The sequence below is a fragment of the Schistosoma haematobium genome, chromosome ZW (assembly GCF_000699445.3).
Source record: "Schistosoma haematobium chromosome ZW, whole genome shotgun sequence".
In the NCBI taxonomy this organism is placed as follows: domain Eukaryota; kingdom Metazoa; phylum Platyhelminthes; class Trematoda; order Strigeidida; family Schistosomatidae; genus Schistosoma; species Schistosoma haematobium.
This window is the reverse complement of record NC_067195.1, coordinates 64,838,086-64,850,199: the sequence shown is the minus strand read 5'-3', so window position 1 is coordinate 64,850,199 and position 12,114 is coordinate 64,838,086. Positions and strand designations below refer to the sequence as shown.

At 31.5% G+C, this 12,114-nt stretch overlaps 1 protein-coding gene across 1 annotated transcript in view; it reads right to left on the bottom strand.

The window, feature by feature from the left end:
* Positions 1-124: 124 nt before the first annotated feature.
* PAK3_1 (Serine/threonine-protein kinase PAK 3) overlaps positions 125-12,114 on the bottom strand; it is a 65,477-nt gene continuing 53,487 nt past the window's right edge. The window contains exons 15-16 of the mRNA XM_051212037.1: positions 4,914-5,048; positions 125-2,961 (exon numbers count right to left, since the gene is read on the bottom strand). Coding sequence (XP_051072178.1) covers positions 2,866-2,961; positions 4,914-5,048 — 231 coding nt within the window. The 3' untranslated portion in view covers positions 125-2,865. The remainder of the gene's footprint in view (positions 2,962-4,913; positions 5,049-12,114) is intronic.

Below are 12,114 nucleotides of genomic sequence, written 5' to 3'. Positions count from 1 at the left end.
GACGTGGGCGAGATATCCGTCTACCAACCAAAGGACGTGTTTACTGCGCAGCAGTTCGTTCCGTCCTACTTTATGGCAGTGAAACATGGCCGGTAAGAGTAGAGGACATTCATAGGTTACTAGTATTTGATCATAGGTGTCTTCGAAATATTGCTCGTATATCCTGGGACCATCGAGTAAGTAACGCAGTTGTTAGGAAACGGGTACTAGGTAAGGATGGCAAATCAATTGATGACGTAGTGAAACTTCATCAGTTGAGATGGCTGGGACACGTGTTACGTATGCCCAACGACCGACTGCCCCGACGTGCTATGTTTTGTGGTGTATGAGTAGGTTGGGAGAAAGCTAGGGGAGGCCAGACCAAAACATGGCACAAGTCCATGAAGTCACTGACAAGTGGATTGAGTCATGTTCATGGGTGTAGACTACCTGGTTGGGGACCGCGAGATGATAGCAACCGATGGTTAGAGACCTTGAATGGCATGGTTCAAAATCGTTTGGAATGGCGCAGGTGCGTACACTCTTTGTGTTCTTCCAAATTCTAATCTCCTGATTCCTCCTTGTCTCTTTTTTCTCTTTCTAAATTTATTTTACTGGATTATACTGCTTGAATAACATCTTCAGTCCCTGATCTTTCCGATTACTGTTTGTACTTTTACTACCTCTACCACTGTGGGATTTGAATCGACCACTGCATCTCTGTGCTAATGTGGTGTGGCAACTCGAACTGATGTATGCACGTATGAAGTTCTACGTTTTCACTGACTGACTGACTGATAGTAGACCTGACGGTGGTGTCTATATTCTAAATTTCACTTTCCACAATCAATATGAATGACCGAATCCTCGTTTTCGAATGTTTCTAGGCTGTTTGACCATCACAACAATATTTTGTAGTTACAACTTTGTTAGTTATAGTAACTCTGAAAGAAGAATTTATACAAATTAATCGGGAATTAATAAAGTTGGTTGGTAGTTTCCCAACCTACTTTCTAAAAATGTCAAAGTTAGAGTAATTTGGAGGTTTATGAGAAACTGCAACAAGATTATTCGTTTCTATTTGTTTTGTGTTTATCATTTTTGCAGTCCGAGAAAGAATTTATTGTTTCTTTTTGGATCATCTGATTATTAAAATAACAACATGAATAAATTGAAATAGTGTAAGGAATGTAGTCTTTAGGGCTGTTCATTTGGACCGATCTAGAATACCATAAATTGGCACCATGATTGTTAGTTATATATAATCTGACATTATCGAGTGGAAGTTTCCGAAAATAGTTTGCATGTCGGAGGATTTATCTTTCACCCACTTAGTTATAAACTTACTAATATTTCATTGATCGATGCACTGAATTATTAAAATTGGAATACGGATATCTTCGTGTATGTCTCCGTTCTAAATTGTTTTCTAAGGAAATTCACAGCTTTGTTTCTGTGTATACAAGGTCAGTAAAATAGTGTCGGTGGATAAAAATTTGGTGGTTTTACCTAAGTATATCTAAACATTTCTGCAAAACAAACTGATTGTCAAAGTCATTGATCGTGTCATGATTTATCTTAATCTTAACATTTGAACAAATGCAATTCGAGTCTTTTTTTATATAGATTAGACAACTACCAACGGAGTCTGCACTCGTCCAAAGTCATCGTGTACCACGATTCAACACAATAAACTTAATTCAAAACGCCTCGTAAATATTACTAAAACGTTTGATTTTCCAGAATTATTGATAAACTTATCATTAAAAGTTCGCATTTCTTGAATAACAAGCCAATAAATTAAGAGTTGTTTTCCCCATCCTGATGATTTCATAGAAATGAAAATCAAACTGTACAAATTGTCTATCATATATAAAACGTGATTATAACGGATAGTCACTAAGCGAGAATTTTAATTGGCAAAAAAAAAGAATACAATTGTTACTATTAATGACACAATAATAATAGTAGTTTATGTAACGTGTATTCAGAAACTGATAAAATCAATTTCGATTGTACAATGAAATCTTTTTAAATTACATGGAAATAATTATTCTGTTTGGAATGAATAATAATAAAATGATAAATATAATGGTTACTTCTGGCAACTGTCATTCAGTTTTTGTATTATGCTAAATTGAATTAATGTATTTTTGTCTGTATACAAGACATACACATCGATGTAAGTTTCCAGATGAAATTGCACAAAGGGAAGCATTAATTAAAATAACAAAAAAATCAAAGGAATAACTAAATAGTCGTCTAGTGAATAAAAGTTCACCTTATAAAATTAGTTTGAGTAAATTGGAATTAAATAAATGTGTCTTTATAAGGCAATTTTTGTTTTAATTCATTCTTTCTCTTACAGTTAAATAAGTGTTGTTAGTGCAAGGTAATATTTAAGAAAAAAAACATTTGTTTTCATATTAAAAAAATACGATAATCGGTTAAAAGTGTTTTTGTTTTCTTAGATTGATCACAAAAGCAGTAATGTAACAACAGTCAAATATACAATATAAAAATCCAGTGTTCGTCATTATCTTTTAGTATAATCAAACAAATAAATCCAGGAACTCTATCTATATAACGTATAAGATACTAAAAAAATATTAGAAGCGCAACTCGTTTATTATTGGGATTATGATAAAGTATGAAGCAAAACAGAAGTTAATCTTTACAATAACCGAAATGTAAAATAGTGGGAGCAGTGATATCACTCATAAAGTGAGAAAATTTCTTGAACATATTATTTAAAACTGAAAATGCAATCTATACGTACAAGCAGTGGTTTTTTTTTAAAAATACAGCAAAGTATTCTGTAACCTTTTTTATACACAAACGTTGAACCAGGATTATAGATTTACACAATTTAATAGGCTCAAGGATTTATGATTCTGTAACAGAACGAGCTTGTTCTCTTGCTAATAGAATGAGTGGAATCAAAGTTATCACTGGGCGAGCATTCTGTTGTATGAACGGGTGCTTCACATGCAAAAAGAGAACAAATTAGAATAAGATTATCAACATGGAAAAATACATATATCTACAATAAGTAATATAAGGAGAAATGGACGCCAAATATACTTTTCATTCTGATGTTATTCACGTCTATTGACATAAATATACCCAAACTATGGTTTGGGAAGTGTTCTCACATATATATTAAAACAATTTGTTGAACACGGCTTTATCTACCCATTTAGACTAGGTAACAATTGTAAGTTATTTGCTTGAGTCATCGTATTGCAAATTTGGTTGATGTTATTCAGTTATTAGCAACACTGATAAGAACTATTAATTAATTATTTAATCTTCTTTTATTAGTTCCAACTTACTTAGCTGTCATGTGCTATTTGATTAAGATATTGGGTCACACTTTGTCATCAATGTTTTGGAACAGTTTCTCAACATCGGATGGAACACTAATTAGTTTCTTTTTACTCCATTCGAGCTTGACTCTTAGGAAACTATTGTGTTTCTGCTGCTACGAACCCCTGAACATGATCATTTAACTCACAAGTATAAGTCTCAATTGTCAGTCTCATTTCTGCTAGTTGAGAAAATGTTGCGATCTTAAATGCTACTCTTTCAAAGCTGTACTTTATTTAGTCAATAGTACGCAATTTCATGGTAGTAGATTATTTAGAGCTGACTTAAGCCAAAATATACCGACAGTCGTAAATATGTTATTACAATATAAATCCTTATATAAAATGAATAAATCCTTAATCTAACAGATAAAAGGTGTTAGGTCCCGATAAACATAATGAATGGTAACTTCGGGATCCTTTTTTGGGCCAATACCAAACGTATATTTTTATTGTATAATTGTTAAATAACTAAACTATTCATATTCATGTTCCTCTTATTATAAGTTTTATTTTGACCTATGAACCATTATTTTACGTTTTAACATTCTTGAATTATGCCCTATCTATTAGTCACTGCCTCACACATTCACAGCCACATTTGGCCAAATTTTGTATAAATGTTATTTTCTATTTTATGCTACATTGTGGTCTGTTTGATTGGTATATAAACTCAGTATGTTTGAAATATAATGATTCATGTTGCAGAGGCTGAGATTGTCGTTCTGGACTTAACTGGATGGGCTAGGCCGAAAGCAGGACCAATCATAACTCTAGGCTGCTTGCACGTGTTTTACCCGTCCTTGATCCGATCGACAATTCGCTGCTTCTGATTGGCGGCTTTGGGCTATAACAAAAGGTTCCAGTCAAATTGTTCAGAGTGACATTTATCCACAAGGATAGTACTTTAGCAGTCTGCAACAAACAAACATTAAATTCCGAGAAGCGATTAGCACGAAAACCATTTTATCAGGCACTTACTTCAGTCTCCTGTTTAACGTCACCTTTAAAAAATGAATAACCGTTTACAAATAAATAATACATTTGTGACATCCCAATGAGTAGAAAAATTAGGTTTTCTACTCATTGGGATATTACAAGTATATTAATTTATTCATAACAATCTACCCTAATGCTCAATTTATTCTAAATTAGCAAGTCAAACCTTGATAATGATACCTCATAACCGTTTACGTTTACTTTGCACAGTCTTACTTAGATACTGCTATCGTTTATCTCTAAATGACAAGCTTATAGTTCGGGATTAAGTTCGAAAATTGTTCTAATCTCATTGTCCTCTCTAACTGAAAAAGAATCTGAGTAGAATAAGATTTATTCTACACTGTTGTTGCTATAATCACATTAAGCATATCGAGAGATGGAGCAGATTTCACTTCGTATACAACGTTATTTATTCATCCTTCACAGAACATTATAAAATCTATTCAAAACGTTAGTAAACGTTATATATATATATATATATATATATATATATATATATATATATATATATATATATATGACTTGATTAATGAATCACAGTTATTTGAAAATAAAAATGTTTACTTCAATTAGTTCAGATGCGTTAGCACGAGATTGAGCATCCACTTCTAAACATCTGTCAAGAAAGTTTAATAATTCCGGACTAAGATTATCTTTACGAAAATCTGGTTTACCATTAGTTGCTATTAAATATAATGCCTAAATATTCAGATAAGAAAAATAATAAAGAGGAAACTAATAAGAATTTTTTAAAATATGAATCTGATTTGTTTTCTAGACTAGTTTCTTTTAAGATAAGATGGTGGTTGAAGGTAGTCAACAGGAAACCCACCATTTTATCTCAACATAGTGCACGTTATGTTGATTCACATAGACTATTGGTTACATTTCAACTTGTTCGATAAGATTCTATCTGATCTAAGAAGGATCTGACTTACATGACATTGATCACCACCTTATGATCAATCAATTGTAAATAGTTTCCTTTAAATATAATTGATTTGGTTCTTTTTTACAAACTGTAAGTATAGAAATTAAATATACAGTAATATAGTTTTTACCAAAATTTCGTTTTTATTATAAAACGATGTTTATTATTAATTGATACTTTTCTATCAAGTATTTTATGTTAGTTTTCTAAACGAAATAATGAACAAGTGGAAAGATAATTACAGAAATGTTATTTTTCTTTTGTTAAATAGAATATAATTTATAGAGTTGAAAAATATTCATTTATTGATTGAATGATATTGAAATTATAGTTCTCTAAACATCCTTTAACAAGTACCTGAATAATTCATATTTGTAATTTGTTCATTTCAAGGAATAAAAGATTCTTATATGTTTGACATTCATTATAAACTTGTCAATTATAAATAAATAATCCGATATATAATATTTCAGTAGTTGAAATCATGAGTCTATTGAAGCTAGACGACCATGGAAAACCTGGAAGCACTGGATGGCCGCTTCATCCTAGTATGGGACTCTTCAGCAGTGCGCATCCACGATCCCGCGCCCCGCGAGATTCGGCCATCCAGTGCTTCCAGGTTTTCCATGGTAGTCTAGCTTCAATTGACTCATGATTTCAACTATTGAAATCACTAAAATCTCCACAAAACCCCTTCTAATATAATATTTCTTAAATTAAAATGAAAAAAGAAATGTTCAAATTTGTTTCTCGATTAAAATTTGCTTTGTCGAATAGAATTATGTAATGAAGATAGTATTATTCAACTCATATATCAATGTCTAAATAACCATTTCAACTTATATGATATTATAAAAGAATCCGAATAGATTTGTATAGTTAAAATTTTTAAAAATATATATATATTATCCATTCAGATGAATATCAAGCAAAATACAGTTGAACTATACAGACTAATTAAATAGAATATCAATAGTGTTTTATTTTATTTATGAAAGATAATGATATAGTTGAAGTATTAAAATATTTCGTTTTTTTGTGTCTACATTCTTTTGAGAATATGTTTGCATTTAATATACAAAGGACTGATACATTTCAAAGTATCGTGACCATATTATTTTGCTGTTCATGAAATAAGAAAACTAGATTACATAATATGAATAATAACAATAGATTTAGTGAATATAATAAAATGATTAAAATGTTTTTCACAGGTTGAAATCATGAGTCAGTTGAAGCTAGACCACCATTGAAAACCTGGAAGCACTGGACGGCCGTTTCGTCCTAGTATGGGACTCCTCAGCAATGCGCATCCACGAACCTGCCCCCGCGGGATTCGAACCCAGGACCTACTGGCTTCGCGCGCGAGCACTTAACCATTAGACCACTGAGCCGGCATCCAACGGTGTTAATGTTATAATAATTAAAGGTCATAGGGGTGTAAAAAATAAATAAGGTGATATGATGAGTATTTACGAATAAAACAATGAGAATATAAGACAGGAAGTACGTCTTATCGTTATCGTTACCTTGGCCTTAAGCATTTTGATTATCCCATTATTATTATTATTACTGCATTCCCCTTTACTTATGTCTTATATTCCCATTGTTTTATTCGTAAATACTCATCATATCACCTTATTTATTTTTTACACCCCTATGACCTTTAATTATTATGACAAAAACATTTTATCAGAATGAGTTTTGTGGAGATTTTTAGGAAAGTTCACAGGTTGAAATCATGAGTCAGTTGAAGCTAGACCACCATTGAAAACCTGGAAGCACTGGACGGCCGTTTCGTCCTAGTATGGGACTCCCCGCGGGGAGGGTTCGTGGATGCGCATTGCTGAGTAGTCCCATACTAGGACGAAACGGCCGTCCAGTGCTTCCAGGTTTTCAATGGTGGTCTAGCTTCAACTGACTCATGATTTCAACCTGTGAAAAACATTTTAATCATTTTATTATATTCACTAAATCTATTGTTATTATTCATATTACGTAATCTAGTATTATAACCTTTTTATTAACTGTGTTCACATTTCCTCACGGAATTAGTACTTTTACAAAAAATAAGAAAACACCTAGAAGCATCAGGTCTAAAACTGTTTTTTTGTGAAGTAAGCTTTTTCTATACAAAAGTTGTTTCTATTCACTAGATAAAATGTAAAACATTTAATAAATGACGTATTTGCTGTTATAGTCATGTAACCTTACTATACAAGGAAAAATCAAACCCATATTGTAGTACTGACGATGCTCTCACTAGTAGGTGATCTAGAGTGGTAGTCCAAGAAGTTCGGACGCTCAGTAAAAATATGGGAATTTGAACAGTTTTTGTTGGTGATCAAAATTTCCTGATTGTTCGTTTGTTCAACAAAAATACACCAAGAATGGACAAAATCCATCCCCTCATTCAAAAGCTATGTCAGAAAATATGACCCGAGAATTTAGATAGAATGTCCGTACAACAAAATCCTATGGAAATGACCAAGATCACGAATTTCGTTAACTCACTTTTGAGCAAAACTTTCAAACAACTAAATCGATCTCCGTTCTTTTTCATTCAATTTATCTTGCACTTATCTGTCCGTGAAATGATTGCATAATGATATTTATAGGCGGAAAATATATTTTCACGGAGATATCTACTAATTCGTTGATCATCACTAGGTTGGAAAGTTAAAATCTACGATCTTTATGACTCCACATAGGAATATCTTATCGAGCTCATTTATTCATTGTTTTGCACAACATTATCTATTTTTTCAAATAAATGCATAGACGAACACATGAAAATGTTTTTGCATTACATCGGTGATTTGCGTCAAAATCGCTTTTTTTTCATGCGCACTGCACGTTCTTTTATTCTCCATATTATACAAGGTGACTGCCCCTAACTTGTTGGTCTCCCTATATCAATAAGTCTTGGACATTGCGCAGTCGACTTTCTCACCTTTGAATGTACCCTGTTTACACTGTACTCAAAAAACTAGCTGCATTGTTGCAGTCTTGTTATTATAGATACAAGGGGGTTTGAATTTATTGCTAAGTTTTTTCAAGTTTGAATTATATATTTGCCGAGTAACTGTGTTGGTCACATTTATTAATACAGCAACTGTTGGTCTGTCACTAATATTGTATCTCAGTCAGTAGAAATTCTTGACCAGTAGAGTACGACGTCGGGTGATGCAGTTACTCATCGAAGACAATGGAGGATTGTTGAACCATATGGTCAATTGTTTAAAACCAAACAAGTAAATTGTTGGGTGTCAATTTAGTGGTGTAAATGTTAAAGACTTGTGATGAGACGTGATAATTTTGTATTCGACCTACCGAAAGTTCGTGGATGCTTGTTATCGAGATGTCTGATACTAGGACGAAACAGGTATCCATTGCTTCTTAGCTTTCAGTGATTATTTAATTAAGATCTACTCGTGACTTAACTATTGAAACAAAAGCAGTTATTCAAAGACATAGCTTTGTTAACCAAACAAAGTATCTCACTAAAGAGTAAAGTTATTAAAAATGAGTTTTATCCATTGATAATAAGATCGATAGATAGACATAAATAACATATAATTAAGAACAGTCTAAACTGTGTTTGTCTCATATTACATAAGAAACAGTAAATGAATATCATAAAAAAAACAGGAAAAATCACTACTGACGGTCATAGTGAGGACAATATCAGGGCTATATATTTAAAAAGAAAACAAATGAAATAGACGAAGTGTAAAATAATAGCCGAATCTTTAGAGGAATGCATCTGCTTCTGTGATCATTGTATCGAGCGTTTCAAGAATAAAATACGACGATTCTGACAATACTTATCCATAAGTCTGAACCCCATGGAACAGTATTAAATAATAACCAACGACTTAGCAAACTGATTTTATGTTTTCTTTTGATTGCACATTCTTTCAGCTTAGTCATATACTTGTGTAATATTCAGTATAAGGTGATGGTAAGGAATAAGTGATACGTATTTCAACCATATCACAAGAAGTTGAGATTTTCATCAAAGCATTCTGAATAGAACAAGAAATACTTAACTTGTTTATCTATAGTCGAGCAGTTTCTCTATGTACATGCTTTTGTACTGGACTCTATATATCATATAAGTTATACCATGGACTACGTTCGAAATCCTCAAAGTAAATTCATGGTTATTCATGTTTATTTATATTGCTATTAAAATCCACAAACAAATGAGTTCTGAGTATTGTGTGTGGATTGATATTGCTCATAATGGGTAAAAAAGATGCTTGCACGCAACTCGGAGTTGATCTGGAAGGATTTTTTTATAAATCCCAAGTAGTTTAGTACGCACCGAGCTGATTTAAAAGGTTTAAAACATGTAATGAAGTTACATTTTTCAGGGATATGATGTTTTATGGTCACGGAATGACACTGTTTTTGACTTCCGGCTATATTCTGTGTAAAGATAACTATAATAAGGTTAAAATAATGAGCTTTCCGTTTAGAGATTACTACCATCAATGAATAATTATTTTTTATGGAATTATCACAGGCTAAAAAATAAATAACAAAATTTTTACAAGCGAAAAGGTTTATATTGAATGATAGTGCTTATATATATATATATATATATATATATATATATATATATATATATATATATATATAGGATGAAATTCTACTTAAAATCTACTACTAAATTTTAGAACCTTCCAGTTGTAATAAGTGTTTGTTATACCATCTACGATAAAATAATATCCATTAGCTCTCACATTTTTACAAACATAAAGCAAGTTCTCATCAAAGATAAACTTCAAAAACCTACTGACTTTGAAAGGAGTAATTATCTAATGTTTTCAATGTGAAGTTCATAATCAATAAGTCGAACATTTTTTTATGTTTACTCTGACAAATATGCTGTTTAAATTATAATAGCCCATAGTTGAATCAGTTCGTTCTTTTTAATACTTGGTAAAATCGATTTTATATGTTAGTGATAAGTTGAGAAACCATGAATTTTCGGACTTTCCTATATATAGTTAAAGTTTCCATGAACAATAAAGTAATGAATAAAATTTGATAGATTGGGTTTAAGTATAACAGTTGCGAAACTCATGTCAGATTTTAATTTTATACAATTTCAGTAAGTATAACTCTATGGAGTCATTTTAGAGAATGTATTCCCATATAAATTCATGAATAAGCTGATAGATATTGTGGCATTCCATCATGTCAATAAACATAGATAATTCTGCAAATAAATTCAAAACAAAACTGAGAACGCTGAAAACGTCTATGAATGTAATATTCATATTATTTAGCCGTTATTAAAAGAAAAGCAGTTGTAGTAATAGGAAGTTTGTCGTAAAATAATTAAAAATTCATTAAATTGTTTTGTTTTTTCAAAACAAATTTTAAATGTAAACGTGAATCTTTTTAATTTTATGATTCTTATAGATGCAAATTACGATAAAAATAGTTACAAACCAAAATTAAGTTTTTCATATTCTCTAATGGTACTTTTCGTTTTATTATTTCGAAATGTTGACGTTTGAGTTGTTGCATTAGTATATACTATGAAATCTTAACTGAAATTTTATGGTATTGTATGTGAATAGATAATTACTATTCATGTTGTTATAATGATAAAGATTTGTATTCCTCATTGTCAATATTTAAGACTGGATTCTATTAAATGGACTTTATGAATTCTACTGATAACCAATATACAAAATAATATCAGGTAATGCCATTTTATATTTAGAAGCTGAAGAACACATAGTAATGGTTTTTTTAAGAATCATACTATGGTAATGCTTATTTTATTCTCCCAATACAAATTAACTGAAAGATCAGGGCTTTTTTTCTAGCACTAAGAGATACTTCCAAAATATACATAGTAATCTCCTGGCAAATTCAAAACAAAAACTGGACATGAAGACGGGAGCAGAAGGATTGGTAATATGTTGTCAAAATTTAGTGATATCAGTGACGTCAGACACTTGTATAAAACGATTTGACTGACAAGACATGAGGTATCTGTCATTTTACATATCAATACAAAAGGTTTGATATTTTCTAAACCATTTTAGACAATGATTAAGTCTTATTTAATCAATCTAAGCTTAATGATGACATGTTCTTCCAGCCTGGACAAATTGTTTATCAAAATATTTGTTAGAATTAAACATGACTTTTTAATTTCTAACTGCACATATTCCTTGAGAAAATTCTACAGAATCAATCAATTGTAAAAATGAATACCAGTAAAGTTATGATAATCATTCGCAGAAATATATGCAGCATATTATGAAATATATTCACTCCAGAATGAGTGAAATCACTATGTGTATAATTGTTGTAAAAGGTTAGTCAACTTTAAAAGTCTGAATTTGCATTATTTTTTTTCCTTCTTAAGAATGAGATATTAAATAGCAGTATTCATAAAGTATGTGGCAAGCCCATTTGGCCACTGTATCATTTGTCTATTCATTGTAACTCAGACTCTTAATTCACTATGTTAATTTCGGTGTGTATGATCGAATGCATGTCTGTACATTAACTCTTAAGCTATCCTCCTATTGGTTTCAATGTGCAGATAATCGATAATTTATCCACACCCGATTAACTCTCAAAAATATTTATGGGTTTTAAACTCACTCACACACTCTCGTCTCGCTCTTGCTATGGCTCTCGCTCGCTTGCTTGCCTATCGGCACAACTCTTCTATGCTTGTTTAACGCATCTGATCATTTGGATATATGTGTGTGGTCTCGTAATAAACGTAATCAGCACTTCGTATTTGCCTTCTGATTAATATACCGTTGGGACGTTATATAGAACGGTTATCAAGAC